General features: G+C 41.7%; 1 protein-coding gene across 1 annotated transcript in view; it reads right to left on the bottom strand.

The window, feature by feature from the left end:
• Positions 1-10,782: 10,782 nt before the first annotated feature.
• GABRE (gamma-aminobutyric acid (GABA) A receptor, epsilon) overlaps positions 10,783-19,793 on the bottom strand; it is a 19,693-nt gene continuing 10,682 nt past the window's right edge. Inside the window, exons 4-9 of the mRNA XM_006874788.1 lie at positions 18,682-18,902; positions 17,925-18,007; positions 16,513-16,650; positions 11,739-11,891; positions 11,397-11,596; positions 10,783-11,118 (exon numbers count right to left, since the gene is read on the bottom strand). Of these exons, the coding sequence (XP_006874850.1) occupies positions 10,783-11,118; positions 11,397-11,596; positions 11,739-11,891; positions 16,513-16,650; positions 17,925-18,007; positions 18,682-18,902 (1,131 nt within the window). The remainder of the gene's footprint in view (positions 11,119-11,396; positions 11,597-11,738; positions 11,892-16,512; positions 16,651-17,924; positions 18,008-18,681; positions 18,903-19,793) is intronic.

Raw genomic sequence — 19,793 nt, 5'->3', positions numbered from 1 at the left:
AGCATGGAGAGAAGGTCTACTTCTGGTTCATTTGTCTCAGATATTTTATCTTTTTTCTGGACATGTGCCGATATGGTCATCTGCTTTTTCTTCTTGGGCATGTTTAATGTTTATCTGTGGCCCTAATAATTAATTAAGTATGTGTTTTATTAATTTTTCATGTTTTCTGATTACCTCCAGGAAGATGTGATCAGGATGTGGTCTTCCATTTTCACTCTCCTTATTGCTTAACTCAGAGTAACTTTTTTTGGCCTCAGTTTGGCCTGGGCCTTGGCGGCAGGCCATTTGGGCCTTGTGCGGGTGAGTTGAGCATAGGGCAGGTGGTTTGGGCCTCGGGCAGGCGGTTTGGTCCTCAGGGGTCTGAGTATCAGCAGCTGGGCATCGGGCGGCTTGGGCCTCAGCGAGTGGTTTGGGCGGATTGGCCCTCGGGGGGCCTGTGCCTCGGGGACCGGGCTGAGGGCAGGTTGGGTCTCAGGGGCACTGGGACTTGGCGACCGGGCTACGTGGCGGGTTGGGCCTCTGGGGCCCTGGGCCCAGTGACCTGGCTACGCGGTGGGTTAGACCTTGGTTGGGCCTGGGCCTTTGTGACCAGTCTGTGGGTGGGTTGGGCCTCAGGGCAGGCATTGATTGGCCTTAGTGGGAGTGTCTGGGACTTGGGAGGGCCTTGGCCTCAGTGGGCGGGCCTGTGCCTTGGGCGTTTCTGAGCCTCGGTGGCTTGGCAGAGGGCTGCCAATTTGATCTTTTAAAAAAAACGAGTTCATAATGTTGAAATATACGATCTATATTTGTTCAAAGGCTGTCTGTCTGCTAGACAGAGGTTTCTTATGTGTGATTCCACCCCTTTTCCCCGAGACTGCCCTACCTGAGTTGCCTGGTCAGGGAAGCGCCTGGTGTACTCTTATGTATAAAGACTGAGAATTTAAGCAATACAATGAAGAGAAAAATCTCACCTTCAGAACCTTTCCCAAGTCATCAACAAATGTTGCCTCAACCTTTACAGTAATTGGTGTCTTTCTCATCCCCTCCACCATGAACCCTCACCTGGACTATTATTGCAATAGTTTCCTAAGTGATATTACTATATATGCCCTTTACAGGTAACAGACTAATTTTAAGACTTACAAGAGTGATCCTTTAAAAAGCTAGGTCAGATCAGGTCATTCCTCTATTCATGTGCCTTCACCCTCAGAGTAACAGCCAAAACTTTTACAAATGATGATGAGGCCGTAAATGATCTTGTTCCCTTATGCTTTCCTGAATCCTCTAATTACTCATCCTAGATGTGGCAGTGTATGATGAGCACTGTACTGCTAACTGCAGTCACCAGTTCAAAGCTGCTCTTCAACTCATACAGGGTTGCTATGAGTTGGAACAGACTCAAGGTCACTTAACAATAAGTGACTTTCCATAGCTTAATCCAGTCCACACATCTTTAACACAATAGTTTATGTTGAATCATGTGGCCCTTGTAGTACTTATGCTTTCACAGCAGCCTGAACTTGCACCAGACCCCTTCCTTGCATTTCTCAAAGCTCTCAGGCTTTTATGCCACCTGTTGTATGGACCAGGACAGTATTCCTAGGGGCAGGATGTTTTGCCCCCCTGTCCAAAGAAGCTACTTCTTTGTTTGTTTGTTTTTTATTTGAGATGGAAGATGCAGCTATTTTATTTGCCTTTTATTTCTGAGAGGATACCCTGGAATTTTCCTGACCACTAGATCCCTAGAATCTTAGCTGAAATGGCAGCTCCTGAGTCTTCATCTGGCGTATCTCCTACCCTTTGGATGCATGTGTCTTACGAAGGCCTCTAGTATACTCACCACAGTTTATTTGTCCTGACATATCAGCATGGTATTGACAGTATAAAGGGTCACAGTGGTGTTATCCTGATAGCTTAGATGTTTTTCTGACTATATTGTAAAAGGGGCTTTGAGAATTACCATATCCCTGGGAAAAGCTATAAATTAATGTTTTTCCAACCCATTATTTTTTATACTTTTTTGTAATTGGAATGTAAATGCTCACATCTGCCAAATAAGTTACTGCATATCAGGTACTTGAAGCTTTATTAACCTACCCAAGCAACAATATGGTGCAGCAGCTGTAATCCAGGCAACTACTTAGTGAAGCCTGAGGCGGTATGTTGTCACTGTTAATTACATTTTTTGCAAGGGTTAGACTGGTGAAATAAGTGAAATTATGTCAGGAACATCCTTGTAATCATTAAAGGAGCATTAATTTCTCCACCTGGAATCTAATAATGTTTTTAATTGTTTGTCTTAGCTGGAAGGACTCCTGGTAGCACAGTGGGTTATGAGCTGAGCTGCTAATCTCAATGTCAATAATTGAATCTACCAGTAACTCTGCAGAACAAAGATAAGGCCTTTGGCTCCTGTAAAGATTTACAGCCTAGGAAAGCCTATACAGGGCCACTATGAGTCAGAGCCAACTCAGTGGCACACAATCACCACCATCACCATCTTAAGTCATGGTGCATTTTCAGATGTTTCCATTTGGCCTTTCTAATTATGATAGCTCCTATCCCATAGACCACAGACTCCATAGGATGGTTAAGTCAACTTCCAGGTATATCCATTCCAATAATACACTTTAGCCTGGCAAAATGAACACTGGGTGGGTATGTGAATGCTGAAGGATCACATGAGCTGTGCTCTAGTCAGGACTACATTTATTGTTCAAAATTTAATGGCACTTTGTCTTTCCAGTACTGATGTCAATTCTGACCATGTGTCCAGTAGTCTTTGTGATGTCTGGATACCCCCTTCTCTCCCAAGTGTTGTTGTTGTTGTTGTTATTATGTGCCATCGAGTCGGTATCGACTCCTAGTGACCCTAGGCACAGCAGAACGAAATACTGCAGATCCTGGTCCAACCTCATTACTGTTGCCACTCTTGAGTTCATCGATGCTGCCACTTGGCCAATCCATCTCATTGGGGGTCTCCTCTTTTTCTCTGACCCTCCACCTTACCAAACATGATATCCTTCTCCAGCGACTGGTCCCTCCTGACAACATGTCCAAAGTATGAGAGACGAAGTTTGACCATCTTGGCTTCCAAGGCGCACTCTGGCTGCATTTCTTCCAAACATAACTATTGGTTCTTTTGGCAGCCCATGGCACTTTCAATATTCTCTTCCAACACCATAACTCACGAGCTTCAATTCTTCTACTGTCTTCCTTATACACTGTCTAGCTTTCACATGCTTATGAGGCTATTGAAAATACCATGGCTTGGGTCAGGCACACCTTACTCCTCAAGCTGATATCCTTGCTCTTCAACTTAAATTAGGCATATTTGCCTAATGTAATACATCATTTGATTTTTTGACTGTTGCTTCTGTGAGTGTTGATAGTTGATCCAAGAAGAATGAAGCCCTTGACAACTTCAATCTTTTCTCCATTAATAACAATGTTGTTTATTTGTCCAGTGGTGAGGATTTTTGTTTTCTTTACATTGAGATGTAATCCATACCAAAGGTTGTACTCTTTGACTTCATCAGTAAATGTTTTAAGTCCTCTTCACTTTCAGCAAGCAAGGTTGCATCATCTGCATATTGCAGGTTGTTAATGAGTCTTCCTCCAATCCTGATGCCATATTTTTCTTCATAGAACCCAACTTCTTGGATTATTTCCTCAGCATACAGGTTAAATAAGTATGGTGAAAGAATATAACCTTGTCACACACCTTTCTTAATTTGAAACCATTCAGTGTGCCCATGTTCTGTTGGAACAACTGCCTCTTGGTCCATGTACAGATTCCTCATGAGCACAATTAAGTGTTATGGAATACTCTTACTTTGTACTATTGTCCATAGCTTGTCATGATCCACACAATTGAAAGCCTTTGCATAATCAATAAAGCACAGGTAACATCTTTCTGATATTTTCTGCTTTCAGTCAAGACCCATTGGACATCAGCAATGATATCCCTTGTTCCACGTCCTCTTCTGAATCCAGCTGGAACCTCTGGAAGTTCTCTGTCAAAGTATACTTGTAGCCGTTTCTGTATTACCTTTAGTAAAACTTTACTCGCATGGGATATCAAAAAGATTGTCCAATGGTTTCCACATTTCATTAGGTCACCTCTCTTTGGAATAGGCACAAATATGGATATCTTCCAATCAGTTGGCCAGGTAGTTGTCTTCCAAATTTCTTGGCAGAGATGAGTGAGTGCCTCCTGTGCCACCTCATTTTCTTGAAAGATTTCAATTTTATTCCATCAGTTCCTGGTGCCTTGTTCTTTTCCAATCCCTTCAATATACCTTAGACTTCCTCCTTCAGTATCATTGGCTCTTGATCATATACTACCTCTTGAAACGGTTGAACATTAACCATTTCCTTTTGGTACAGTGACTCTGTATATTCCTTCTATCTTCTCTTGATGCTTTCTGCATCATTAAATAATTTGCCCAAGTGTACGTCTGAGTAAACAACTTAGAAACCCTTTGAGGAAGGATGATGTATGATATCATTAAATACACTTGTATTTGTCATTGTGTTGTATGATATTTACTCCAACAGACCTATCCACCTCTTTGGCCAATAGACTCCAGCTCTGAAAATTGGTTCAGGTCCAAGAACTCAGCAAATATTGTGACACTTTCTTTGGTCAGTTATCCTCAACTTTCTGTTCCTGCAGTCTTTCCTTGTTCTGATTGTGGATTTTAAGCAGCAGTCCTGTTGATCGCTCTAATTTTGTCTGTTTGTTAACCATCTCCTCAACTCCCTACAGGTCAGGATCCTTTGGTTGCCCCTTCATCCTTGCCAGTTATTAAGATAATTTCAAACCTTGGTTTCTGGTACTCAAGTACAGTCACTTGAACGCTATCATCTCCATTGTTATTAGATATCTAAGTCTTGTAATGGTCCTTCCTATGGTCATCTTTGGCCTGCAGAGGAGAACCATTACTTAACTTTTTTTTTTTTTTCATAATAAAACTGTCATTTATTGGAATTTTAGCAAACTAGGCACCGTGTCATGATTTCTTTCTCTTTTTTTCAACATTTTATTGTGCTTTAGATGAAAGTTAGTACTGATCTTCTTAATGACACTGGTGATCCTATAACCAGGACATTCCTCATTGTCTTGGAGACGTGAGTGTCCTCTAAGCCCTGTCATGGAACAGTATCCTCTGATGTTATTTTACCTTCACCCAATCTATTAATTCCAACAAAGCCACTTCCCTAAGCCTTTGAATTTCTTCTTCCACTGTCTACCAGAGCAGCTCGGGCATTTTCACTTCACTTAGCTTTGGTCATCACTTTCCCAGTCTTCTAGGAGCCCCTGGGATTATTTTCAGAGTGTTAAATATTGTGTCCTGGGAAAGTGCCCCCAAGCCAATGAGTGCTTAGTTGTCCATTCTTATGTTCCAATTCTCTTGATAAAACATCTTCAAAACTTAATCCTCATGATACTCTCTTAACTCCTTCTAGTATATGCCAACTAGGTCTTATAGTTCATTCAAGTTCTTTCCTGCTTGATTAGACCTAGAAATTCCTTAGTGGATTATGCTTGGATTTAACTCCAATTTTTGTCCTGGCAGCCAGGAAGGGAAGTTGGGCTGATCTTGAAGGGAATGTCTGTTGCCTTGAAGGAGATATTTCTAAACACTCTTCTTTTATTGAGGAAATACTGGCTTTTAACAGAGATATTTAGAGCCACTTCTGCATACTTTGAGAGTTCAGGGAACTCTGCAAAGCCTCAATCCTTAAAGGCATATACACAGACATCGCTAATCTGTTTCAGAGTCCCAGATTTTCCCAGTCACGACCTTCACTTTAGCCTAATAGACATGCCCTGACTGTGGTGGTGGTGTGCCATAGTGACTTATAGCGTTTCCAAGGCTGTAAATCTTTACAAGAGTAGAAAGCCTCATCTTTCTCCCACAGAAACGCTAGTAGTTTCGAACTGCTGACCTTAAGGTTAGCAGCCCGACTCATAACCACTACGCAACCAGAGTTCCTTTGCCCTGACTAGACAAATTAATCTTATCTGGAGATTTGCAAGGTTAACTCTTAAGTTCTGCATTTGCTTCTCAAATGTGTCTGCTCTCTCACTGCAGAAGATAAAGTCCTTTTGTTCTTGTTAGCTGTCCTCAGTTTCTCATCTCTCTATAAGACATCAAGAAAATTTAGTAATAACTGATATACTACACTATCCTTCCACAATGTTCCTCCCATAGCCTTCAAATACCTGAATTGGCAAGGGGTTTCTCTCCAGTGGGATGCTTTCCCAGGTAACCACCTTTAAGAATTGGGTGACCACATGCCAGGTACTATATGTACCCCCAAAACCAATGAGGGTTGATTGCTCCTAGTCAGCCAGGTAGTGAATTATACAGTTTCAGAATCCCATTTACCATGTGTTTTCTTGTATTGTTTCTGATATCAACTGGATCTGTTAAGTCATCTGGGAAGCAGATGCCAAGTTGAAACTAGAAGAACAAAATGTTTCTTGACACTATTAAAGATGAAGGAAAAAAGGAGTAGTCTAGAAGAACTTTCAGACCACAATGAGGTCTTGATAGGGACCTCTTGAAAGTCTTGTGAAATGACAGAGAGAAGTAAGAAATGCTGTTATTGTTAGGTACTGTTGAGTCACTTCTGACTCGTAGTGACCCTATTCCCAACAGAATGAAACACTGGCCAGTCCTGCACCATCATCACGTTTTTTGTTACATTTGAGTCCATTGTTGCTGCCGCTCTACCAGTCCATCTTTTTGGGTGTTTGTTTGTTTGTTTGTTTTTCTGAAGATTAGGAGCGTAAAAGAAATAAACATCTGAGACTGCAGAGCAGGTCTGATAAAGTCTCAGCCAAGCCTACAGTACACTCCAGAATAGACTGTTTGTTGGAAGAGTCCTGAATTTGGCAGAAGTGTCCATATCTAGTACTTCTGTTGTACTCAATAATGGGCTGGGAGCATCCAGATTTTAGCGTTTTAGGCTCCCAGGTGGTTACATGTCTTCAGCAGGCAACATCAAAAAAATTCCCTTAAATTTGATCCATTACTTTTTCTTGGTTACTGATGGCACCCGCCAAAAGAAAATGACTCAACATCCTGGCAGGGGTAATTGATCCTAATCATCAAGAAGGTATAAGGCCACTGATAAACAATGGGTGTAGGCAAGCGTCAGTTTGGCATCCAGCTGGGAACCATTTAGGTATCCCTTGGAAACTCCAAACTACTTCATCATTTGGGGCTTGAGAAGGGCATGGTGTCAAAAGATTCAGACCCTTCAAGGATGAAGGTTTTAGTCACTGCTTTAAGTAAGCTATGTAGATCAGCAGAGCTGCTAGCCAAAGGTATGGGAATATAAAATGGGTAATATAGGATGGGTACAATGAGTATTGGTTAAGGCCTCAAAACCAGTTGCAGTGGCAAATATTCTAGTTTGTTCCACTGACCTAAGCTTTCCTTAGGAAAAGAAGCCCAAGATAATCTTGGAGGAAAGACTTCAGAATTTATTCTTTGAGACAAGTGGGTTTGAGCAAAGTGAATGATGAACTACAGCAGATGCTGTCATGTAGTGCCAAATTCTTCCCCAACCCCTATCCCTGATGCTTAGAAGCTCGTTTCTCCAGCTCCTGTGATAGTTGGAGGCTTACAGTTCTTCACTGAATCTTTCTCCAGACGTTGACTGTTGCTTCTTTACAAAGTTCATGTTCCTTCCATGGCCATGTTCACATCAAATGACTGGCCAGTGAAGGAATTAAAAAGATCCTGCCCCCTTGCTTAATTCATGACATCTCTGAAGGACCATCCCAATTCCAGAAATGTCCATGGATTAATCTGTGACCCTGGTTGTGACTACACTACAGCCCAATTTCTCCTTTACCCAACCTTGATCCATCCAAATCCTCAAACTCTGTCTCAGAGAGCTTCCTACATATACTGACCTGTGTTGACAGTATGTTTGGCTATACATTTTTGTTTTTATTTGCTTTTGCTTTTGTAACTATTTCTTAGCATGGACAAGTTTTTCAATCTTTTCCTTTACAATTTTGAGTGCTTTAGATCATGCTTAGAAGTATTTCTTTGATTCAGCTATAATGTTGATGTAAAGGGAGAGGTAGGGATCCAAATTTATTCACTTATTGGTTTTCAAATGGTTGATTCTTCTTATATATTTTATTTTTTAAATTCTTCATTCCCCATAACTTTTATTAGGTGTAATGTGCTTTTGTTTCCTTTCTCAAATTTCTAGATTTCAAAGCTTTACTCATGTTTCTTCCACTATGTTTAGTAACTGAAAGGCTTAAGTTACGATTTTTTCTTTAAAAATAATGATGGTTTTATAACTCATGGGCTTAAAAAAAAAATGTGGTGTTTTCTTCATCAATTTTATTTTGGGGAGTATTATGCACCCAATTGGAGTACTGGTGCGGTGCTGTGGGTTCATGTGTCAGACTGCAAAGCCATGTGAACTGCAAGGAAGATGGTTTAAGCTTACCAGCTGCTCCTTGGAAACCCTACACAGGGTTGCTATGGGTCGGAATTGACTCAACGACACTTATCAACAGCAATGCACCCAATTATGGTTTCTATTTCTTCATTTAAATAATAGTTTATGTAAGCTTTTAAATTTTTAATAAAATGTTATGTTTTTTTGTTATTTCTTCCAAATCTTGTTGTACCGTGATGAAGGAATCTAGTTTGTACTATTTCTATATAGAAATTTTACTATCTTTCTAATGTAGGGGGAAAAAATGCTGCATCAGAAAAAATAAAGTAGACGCATGTGGGTAAGTATTTGAGCACTATTAAAAGGATTTCATGGTGATAAGGCTGGCTGTTAAGGGTCCAATTTTGTCTCTTCCTTGATATTAAGATTGTTTCGGAGGCACTTTTGAGTTTGGTGAATCAAAAGAAGCCAGGACCAATATTTCCCAACATACTTTTAGAGTTTTAATTTGAAAGATTGGTCAACTAAGATTTCCAGGCTGGCTCCAAATCTAATCCCACTCCCACTATGGACTGGTTGTGTGACAGTAGACAAATCTCTTCTATTTGTACGTCAGTATCTTTGCATGGAAGAAGAGATGAGGCAGAGCTGTACTGAGTCTGGTGGTCTCTAGGAACCTTCTAGTTCTGACTAGGAAGGGGCCAGAGTATTGAACAGAGTAAAAGGGACACAGAAGGAAGCAATGTCATAGGAGTGAGTCAAGGAATCTTAATTCTCTTTTCCTTTCAGTTTCCTGCTAATGAGATAAGGGTGCATGTTACATGCTTGGTAAGTCTGGGAGTCATGGATAGGGGAGGGAAAAACAGTTACACAAACATTTGGATCATTGAACTAAGATTTAAAACTTGCACTGAAGACAAGTTTGAATCCCCAAGAAACCAACACCTTCCATACTTTGCTGATATATTTATTAATATATTTAATATTTTCCCCCTTTTAGATGATGGTGAGAAGCAGATGAACCCCACCCTTAACCACCCATCCCATTAAAGTACAGACACAGATTTCATTTAGCATATACAAGCAATGGGGCGTGTGTCCAAATTTAACTCACTGGGATACCAGAGCCAGGAGAGCTTTGGGGGGGAATTTTGTGCAGGCCAGTACTTAAGAGAGGCTGCCACTCTGGGCCCTGCCTCTTGGATGCAAGCAGAGGTAAGAGAATCAAATCATGGTGAACAAAGCTGCCGAGCTCTGGCATGTGGTCTAGAAAGTGACAGTGGAATCCTGGGCAGTTTCCAGTAAGATCAAAAGTCCCATAGAAATCTGTGCCTTTGGGTTCTCATCTGCAAAATAGGGATAAGAATCCTGCCCTTACTGTATCACAGGACTATGATGAGTCTCAAAATGGAAGGATTTTGCCAAAAGTGCTTTGCAAAAAGTAAAGTGCCATTTACATTTAAAGGAATTCAACTGATTGTTTTTTAATTGTGAGAGTGCCCCAGGGATGAATGTGAACCAGCTCTTGGGTCCAGGGGCTATGGAAGTGGCAGAACTCCTTCACTGTGCCTTAGGTGAGCACCAATCCATAGCTGATTTTTCAGTCACCAAAGTCTACCACCTGGGCCAAGGCTGGGAATGTGAAGTTACAGGAAGGGTCACAGGGGTTAAGCGGAGGAAAAAGGTGAAACATAAAGCAGATGTCATTACGATCATCACATACACAATAGATACCCACTGGATTCAGGGCAGTGAATTGGTAGTGCAGATGAAAGATGAATGCAGGGAGGTGGGTTGGGGAGAGGAAGATGTCGCAGCAGCAGAAGGAAGAATACTGTCCCAAAGAGGCTCAGTTGCTGGCTCCTTTTTAAATAGATACGGCCTGTGTCTGTCTATCTGCAGGAGAAGGAGAAGGGCAGGAAAATAGAGTCTGTGCACATTTAGGTTGATGCCAGAGCTGGACCTCAAGCACCACAAAGATGGTGGTGGGGATTCTGGAAAAGGTGTTAAACCCCTGGTGGGAGAGCGTTAACCAGCTAATATATGGATGGACATCATTTTAGGTAGCTAGTTCCTGATAAGCTATGATTTTTAAGACTGGGCATCATGAATTCCCCTTTTAAGAATAAAGAGGTGGGCTATTTTACTGGAAATGGGTTGTCATGGAAATTCAATGAATGGGACAGGTTAGACAAAGAGCCAGCAAATAGAAATTCTCTGAAGACTTGTTTTTGGCGAAAGAAGAAGGAAAGACATTCTGGTTGTTCCTGCTGCTGCTGCTTTCCCCCCAACTCCCTTGAAAGGGGGCTTAGAACCTCCTGGGGAGCAGTAGAGGATGCCCCACAAGGTACCAGCTGGCACCTAGAAGTAAAGGAAAACAAGCCAATAGAACACATTGAAGAAAAAGAAGGCCAGTGGGAAAAAATAACGTGAGTAGTCGTCCAAGCGGTAGATATGGATGCAGACGTGGCCCTGCTGCCAAGTACTACCTTTGCAATTGGGGATTACACAGAAGTAATTCTTACAACCCTTGAGCCACTTGCAGCAGATAGGCTTTGAGCGCTGGGAGCTACCCGGGTGAGAGGACTCCCCCGCTCCATCATTTCCCTCCATGTTGATGATGGTGCAGACAGGAGCTTTCCGAAGCTTCCGGGCATGGGCACGTGCACGTGCCTGTGCACGTGCACGGAAACGAGACTGAAACACACAAAGAAAGAAGTGAGAAAAAGGCAAGAGAAGGGTACCGAAGCCTTAGTGCTGTCTGATGCTTATCTCAGGATTGCTTGAGGGACCTGTCCTTGGCAAATCATTTCTCGTTGCTGGGAATTCACAGCACCACATCAAGAAGTTTATTCAACTCCCAACCCCCTGGCTATCTCCCCATCACTAAGCGAGCTGGCCACCCATGTGCATAAGCCCCTTTTCCTTCACTGATATGACTACGAATTCCACGCCCATACCCCGGTCGCTCATACATGGCGGAGATTCGGAGAAGCCTGAGTTTTCATCTTGTTGTACATCAGGAAATTGAGCACAGCAAACTCGGTCAGTGCACAGAAGCAGAAGACAAAGCAGATGGCGAGATAGAAGTCCAAGGCTGTGACATAGGAGACAGGTGGAAAATTCTTACGGGAAAAGGTGCCCAATGTGGTCATGGTAAGCACAGAGGTGACCCCTAAAAAAGCACAGGGATGGAGGTGGACTTAGCTCCTGACCCAGGAATTTCACTGCTTAAAGGGGCCAAGAGAAAGAAATTCCTTACCTTGGTAAAGTTACATCAGTGTGTTTTCATGTTTGTGTTTGCCTGACTCCCTTACCTAAGGAGGTTCTAGCAGCTGCAGAGTCTTTCTTGATCCAAAAGGAAACCCAGGAGAGCATTGTGGTTACAGAAGAAGGGACATAGTTTTGAAAGGTAACATAGCCAAACTGCCTGCTGATGTTGAAGATAAATGTCATGACCATGAAATCCCCTGGAAGACATGAAAAATGACACTTTGTTATGGCGTTGGCATGAAGGTCTCCCCCACTTGCAGTACTTGAGCATTAAAGATCCCATTATTCAACTCATGGTTTCTTTGGCACAGTCCTAGAATAGAAGCACATTGTTTGACTCCAACATGCAGAGGATCAGAATAAACTGAGAGAAGAAACCAAAAAAAGCCCACAGAGACTCACTACAAGACCCATTGACAGTTCAGAGCTGAGCTGGGGATGGAACCAGAGTCTTTTCTTTCTCAGTCCACTCTTTCACAACCCACACCTCTCTTTCCAAGGTAGCAGCAGTGTCAAATAAGTGAAATCCTCAGTTAACCCTCTAGATATCAGGATTATACAGCTGATGCCCAAATGGCAGACTGAGGCCTTCACATCCTTTGAGACAGTGAGTCTAGTCTGCAGACTTGCAGCACTTGACAGCTACCCTTAAAATGTGTGCACTCAGACAATGAGCCAAAGACAGACTGTGCTGTGGTGGGGGAGGAAAAGTTCCATCAGCCTTCTTTCCCACATTCATAGACTGCTGAAATGGCTTACTTAGCACAGTTCTACCAGTAGCCAAGCAAAGTCACTCTCCTGCCTCAAATATCTGGTGTCTCCTTTTTTCACATGAGCGATAGAATCAAGTCTACACTAATCTGACATTAAAAGCTCACCATAACTTGGTTCCAATGCAAATTTCACATGCACAGAGACACACCACATACGAATCTTATCCTAAGCTAATCTCATTTACTTGCAGATTCTCTGAGATAGATTACATATTTATGTCAATAGTCAAACTCTGGGGTCCCTGTCCTGACCTAAATTGAGTGTTTCAGGAAAGTAGAAGAAAAAGACAAAAGTAAAAATTTCAGTTAGCCTTCTAGATTTCAGGTCTATAAAGTCTACATCTACAAGGTGTACTGAGATGCTTACATTCATCTGGGCATCATGTCCTTGGTCTTGACTCTCAACCTAGACACAAAATACTCTTAGAGAGCCTGGTGATGACCTACTTTTTTCAGTTGGCATCTTCTATTGTACCCTCCATGCTGCCTTGTACTCTAACACACACATCTCCAAACACTTTGCAAGTCCAGGACTACATGGTTTCTTTGGGCTTTTCTATGAATACAGAATATCCCCTTTCAAGGTCCTATTTGAGTTGTAATAGCTCAAGTGCTGGCTCCCTTAGTGAAGCATTTTGTGGGTTGCCTATAGCTCCAAACTTCCACCTAAGTGATGCTATAGATTTCCATGACCTTGAACTACTACAAGACAGGGCTCACATGGGCCCTATGGCTTATTTCCTGCCCTTCCATACCTACAGTAGCCTGAAACCTAGCAGATATTCAGCAACTCTTGCTGTTGCCTGGTAACAGCTTTGTATAAAACACCAGAATTATGTGTCACGTGTATTCCTATTTTTGAAAGTAGATCACTTGCCCAGCAGGACAGGAGTGGTATGAGAAGCCTTTCCTACTCACCTTGGTGACACTGGCACTCCAGGGGCAACATATCTCAGATTCCTCTATAAAAGGGCAAGGAAGTGACCTGGGGTCAATGAGAGACCTGTGTCCCGAGTAATAACTTTAGGGACAGAACTCCTTTTCAAGAGGTATTGAGGGACCACTTTCATACTTTTCCCCACTCTGAGATATTGACTGCACCTTAAGAGTTTTTCCTATTTAGCTACAACCAAATCCCAAAATCATCTAGTAAATTCTAATTCATAGTGAACCTGCAAAACAGATTAGAACTTCCCTGAAGAATTTCCAAGGCTATCAATTTTAGCGGAAGCAGACTGCCACATCTTTTCCCCATGGAATGGTGGGTTCAAACTGCTGACCTTTCCATGAACAGGTGAGTGCTTAACCACAGTGCCACCAGGACTTCTAACCAAAACCAACCCACTATAAAAATTGTAGAGTTTTATTTTCTTGTTGCAATATCTATTGTTCTACTGACTTTCTCTATTTTCATATATTACGACAAAATAAGAAACTTCTCCACTTGCCAATAGAAGCAGTTTTTGATGGCTGGTAACAGGATGCTAATACACACTTGCTTCCTCATGATTAGTGATGGAACGTAAGTAAAGGAAGTAAGACATCTGGGGCTAAAGACGTTTTCCACTCTTACCTGCTTTGGCCAGACCACAGATGGCTCATGGTGTCCAATTCTGGCACTGCACTCTCACAAGTACACAAAAAGACTGTGTCCAGAGGAATAAGCCTAGATTGATTAGTGTTAGTACCCAAAGACTTGAAGAACAAAAGAATGAGCTAGGTAGGCTGTGCAGTCTACAAGATAATTTGACCTAGAGATAAAATGATGATTGTTGTTGTGAAGTACCCTCAAGTCAGTGCCAACTCATAGCAACTCAGTAAAGGGTTTCTAAGGCTGTAAATCTTGGTGGGAGCAGAAATCTTTCTCCTGTGGAGGAGCTGGTTGGCTCAAACCACTCACCTTATGGTTGGTAGTCAGTGCTCATCCTAAAGACCCACAACACACTCTTAAAATTATTATTATTAAAATGATAATGCTGTTTTTAAGTGCTGTCAAAGTCGATTCTGACCTGTAGCAACCCGGTATAGAGTTTGAAATGCCAATCTTGTGGTTCAAACCAACCTTGAAGGTTGAGTGCTTTATCCACACTAGGACTCCAAATGATAATATTGATCCTTTAATCTTGGTCCTGTAGAAACATGGCTGGACTTAATTTACAATGGGTCATTCTAGAGACAAAGAACTAGGTATAGTGGGTGGAAGTTCCAGAGTCAACTTCAGATAAACAGGGAGATTTTTATGATAGAGCTGTCTAGAGAAGTAACTCTCTTATAAGATACTAAACTCAGGACCATTGGTAAGATTCCAACAAAGGTTCAACAGCAAGCAGTAAAGGATGATCTATTCACTGGGAGAAGGATTGGACTCTCTGAAAGCCTCCTGAAAAAAGTCTTTGATACGAAGCCAAAGAGCCATATTAGCAGGCTACCACTAGCTTCTAAACCCTTGAGAGTTGAGTGCATAAGTCGGCTCCAGACTATGGTCCTGTTGAAATTACACCAGCGTCCAAATGGACGAGTTTGAGACTAGTCTCAAAGATAATTAAAACACTAGAGAAACTGATTCAGGATCAATTCATCTCCAGTAAGAGATGCAGAAACCCTTCTCAAGAATTATCCTCAACACAAAGGAGGATTGTTGTTGTTGTTGTTAAGTGCTGTAGAGTCAGATACGACCCATAGCGACAGGGTTTCTGAGGAATGAATGACTGGAGAGCTTGAACCGCCAGCCTTGCAGTTCAAACGGCTTTGCAGTTTGGCTCATTAACCCACAGCGCCAGTGCTTACCTAATATACATGGTTTGGGGGATGATGCTGGCTCTGGGGCTTTGTAGTCACTAGGGCACCATTTTGAAACTATGCATAGCCATTTACTAAACGAAACTACTAGTGACTTGAAAGCCCCTGAGCCTTGTCTCGTTTGTCACTTTTGATGTGGATTTCCACCTGTCTGGGACAACAGAGTTATGGAAAGGCAAGAGGCAGGCCCATGGTTAACTGGAAAAAGAACAAGGATCTTAAGTCAATGGTAGAAAAACTGTTTCCTAATGTTCCCAGGGTAAAAGGACAATATTTGTAAAGCAACTCTCTACCCCTGCCTAGTACTCTGCAAGCAAAGCTCCAGTCAGATGAGTATGAGCTACCTCTCACCCAACGACTAACCCTATAAATGAATCAAAAGCATATTTCTGCCTATCCACAAGGAAACAAAGTAAGATATATCCCATGGCAAATGGCTGGTTCAGTGACTGGATCCATCTATAGTCTGGAAATGATGAAGACAGTGCCTTCACTGCCCTGAACTTGATCAATATATGTGAAGATGGTTTCCAAAGATGCTCAGGAGCAACTCTGGTGAGGTCCCTTGGCTCCTCATTCAGATCACCTAAGAACACAAACAAAGATGCTCATAACTCATTGGATCTGAAGTTTAAGAGATCCTGGATCGTCCCTTTAAGCCCTTGTTGGGGATAAGGTCCGAAAACCAGTTGTCTTCATGATTTCCCATGAAGCCTTTGACAGCAATCTATGTTGTCAAGTATCAGAACCTCAGAGCTGCTTCTTTAAGGCATATGTCAATGTGATTCAGCCACCAGCCATTGGAAATTTCCATCCTAGAAATGTTCTCCAGAATAACTCATACTTCACTAGGTTCACATTATAACTCTGACTTCCCTTTACAATTAGGAAGACTTCTCTTCACACTCAACCAACTTAGATTGGTTATGGATATCGAGGACTCACACTAGCTCCAGTCATCAAAGTCATTCAAGTTGGTCATGCTTCAGTAAAGATCTCAAAATGGAAGGATCTGCATGCCAAATTTAAAAAAAATTCTGGCAGTAACACATCTTTATCTACTTACCTACCCTTTCAGGGGCTCAGACATAGCTACAAAGCCTCAGTTTCCTCTGCAAACAGTTGTAAATGCTTAGCATTTACAAGACAAGAGCCATGTCCTAAGCATAGCATTTGTGTGAATAGCCACCTCCAGCCATCCCTACCCTTGGCCTCAGCCTAACCCTCGTGTACATGGCACACTTACCAGCTGGGGTTGAAAGAGTTTCAGTCTTGTTGCTCATTCCTTTAAATTCAAACTGAAAGAGCTTCCAGGAGTTGTCATTATTGATTTCTAGCTTGAAATCTTCCCACTTGTAGATCATCTCATTCATAGGATAGGAGACTGTAAAAAATATAGGAAGACCATGTAAGAGTAGAAAGCCCCTCTTAGATCTCTACCAGTATGGAGTCAGCCTGAGCAATGCCTTCAAATCCTAACTCTGATTTCACCAGCTATGGGACTTGGCCTCTCTTACCTCATTGTTGGAGTCCATTCACTAAGAACATTTATTGTGCATTTCTCAGTACCAGTCCCAGGGCTGGAAATACAGAGAAAAACAAAGCTTGAGACCTGACTTCAAATATTCATATTTCGTGGGTAGGGCAGTGAGTATAAAGACTGTAATTGTTTGTGTAGCTCTGACAATGAAGGAAAGAACAGAAAAGATTCTGTGGAGTACATGATATCCCAGTTTAGCCTTGCAACTTGAAAATGTTTTTCCCATGTAGATGAGGTGAAGGCACAAAGGGGGTGTTCTGTGTACAGAAAGGTGCAAATGTCTGGTGTATTGTAGAAATACCAAAAATTCACAGGGGATCAGGTGTGCAGGAGTGTACAGCAGGGGTTATTACATTGAGGGTTATTCTATGAAATTTGCATTTTTTTCTATTAGAGTTAAGGAAAGATTTGAAAACAAGAAGTGATCTAGTTCTAGATGGCACTTCAGCTAGGTAACTGATCATTACGTAAAGTCAGTCTGGCAGCAATGATACCAGTTACAAGAGGGCAGTGTTGTACTCCAGGCAAAATAAAACGGATGAAGGCAGGAATCAAAACTATGGTAGTTAGAATACAAAGAAGTAGACAGGCTTAACAAAGATTAAAGAGGGAATACAAACAAGATGTGTTGCTTAATTAGATATGGCAAGTGAGGGAAATGTGAGGTGTAAAATTCTAGGCTTAGACAAATGGTAGATTATGATGCCCCTCAATCAGGCCAATGGAAACACAGAAAGAACTAACACAACAATGAATTTAGTCTTGCCATGTTCAGTGTCAAAGTGAACATGTTACAAAAGTCCAATTGAAAGACGAAAAAGCTTAAACCAAGGTAGTGACAGTGAAAATGAAGAAAAGCAGACATATTTGAGATACAATTCAGAGTCAGTTGACTGACTTGATGTGGATAAGAAGGGAGGAGAACCCCAACAGAATGTCCAGGTTGAGCAACATAATATTATTAGCAGCCAATGAGATGAGGATGGAAGGGGAGGCCCTGAGCAATCTCAGCACCATCTTAGAGAGGAAAACATAGTTAGAAAAATGTAAGGGGGATGACGACAGAAAGAAGAGCCCAGCATGACTCTGGGACCTCAGAAACCTAAGAAGGTACTCACAGCTAGAGAAAGACAGAGGACAAGAGTGAGAATCCATTGGAAATCTGTGCATATGGAGTGTACATCCAGCATCAATGGTCATCCTGGAAGGGAGAGAGGACCCTCATTAGGCTGGCCCTGAATATGTAGTTGTTCATTCAAATTAGCTTTGGGGACCATCACCAATGAGTGGCAACGGTAGAATTCAAGACAAAGAAGTTAAAGGAGACAAAAAGAGATGAAGGACAGCATGGCAGTATCTGGCTACTGTAGTTTTCACCATCAGAGAAATATATGGAACAACTGAAATGGGCTTTTGTTTCTTGTTCAGCCCAGTTTATAGGACCTGCCAACACTCTCCAACTCTCCACCAGTAACACACAACCTTCCCCTGCCAGGCACTCAAAAATTCAGTCTGTTCTTAGGTAACTTTCCAATTGCTGTGCCTAGATAATTCCACCACCATGGACATGCCTTTATATCCAGTGCCTGCATCGGATATAAACAGTGCAGTCTAAACAGTGCAGTCAAAATAGTACATTCATGTGGGTAAAGCACTGGACAAGCAGCCAAGCAACTGGGTACTATATTCAACTCTGTCACGGATTTGGTGTGTGGCCTTAAGTAAGTACCTTTGTATTTTAAAGTCTCAATAGCTGTATCTGTATATGAGATGGTCTAGAAAAGCTGGAAGGGTCCTTATGCGTATCTGTCCATGGATACTTGGCTAACATTCCCAGAGAGGGAGGAGGGGTCACAACCCAGTGGCTTCACATACCTAATTGTGTACAACACCTTGCCATCTCTGTGGATGCGAACCATCTGGTTTGGCATGGTGATTGTGTGTTCTTGGGTCCTCTTGGAATTCCTAAAAAAGGTGTCTGGGATCCATAACTGGCTCACCACTTTGCTGTTTAGAACAAGGGTCTCAAAGGTGCCATTGTAGCGGAGGCGTTCATCATACCAGGTCTGGTAGAAGATGATGTCAATGGTGTATTCCTGGTGGAAAAGAAGGAACATGGGGCATTGAAAACAAAGGGCATGCACACACAAACATACTGTTAGCTACTTCCTAACCTGGAGTCAAAGGCAGTGTGGTGGAATGCATAGAATACTAGACTGGTTATTTTTCTCCTGAAACATTATTATTTAAATTGGTGTATAGCTTAAATCAGTATCAAATCAATCACAACTTAGAGTTAAGGAAATGTACTTAAAGATTTCAGTCATACCCAACTCTTTCCAAGTCTTCTCCAGTGTGGACATTCATGGCTAAGAGATTTCACCTTCATCACCTCAAACATTTGTTTTTCCAAAAACAGCTTCAGGAACTTCACAATCAGCTGACTCATTTTTCCAAATTGTGGTACAATTGTAAAGCATTCAAGTGTCCGCAAACATGTCCTAGAACTTAGCCTGTGGCAAAACTACTCATTTTGTGGTATGTTTATTCCATATGATCAGCCACATATCTTGGAATAATTCCAGAATTTAAACAGAAAATGTTGCCTGATAGAATGGCAAGATGTGACTGTGATCTATGCAGAGCTTACCAATATCTAATAAAGTGATAAACAGAATCAGATAAGACTAATTCCTAGAGTACTTGAATCCCTAGAGTACATCATAGTCAATACTACTGGATGAATGCAGTTTAATGAAGAAAGTTGACAATTGCTAAGAATCTTGAAGAACAACATAACTACAATAATTAGGTAGGTGAGACTTAGTGATCTTTAAAGACCCTGTTAGTTTTGACCTTCTAGATTCTGAGATTCCTCATCAGTACTATGTTTAAAAGCATACAATTTTTTTTCCTTAAATGTTTTATTGTGAATTATGTGATAGTTTACATAGGAGAACATTAGTTTTACATTCATTCTATCGTAT

The sequence above is a fragment of the Chrysochloris asiatica genome, unplaced genomic scaffold (assembly GCF_000296735.1).
Source record: "Chrysochloris asiatica unplaced genomic scaffold, ChrAsi1.0 scaffold00301, whole genome shotgun sequence".
Taxonomy (NCBI): Eukaryota; Metazoa; Chordata; class Mammalia; order Afrosoricida; family Chrysochloridae; genus Chrysochloris; species Chrysochloris asiatica.
The sequence above is the reverse complement of the archived record's forward strand: the minus strand, read 5'-3'. Positions and strand labels throughout refer to the sequence as shown.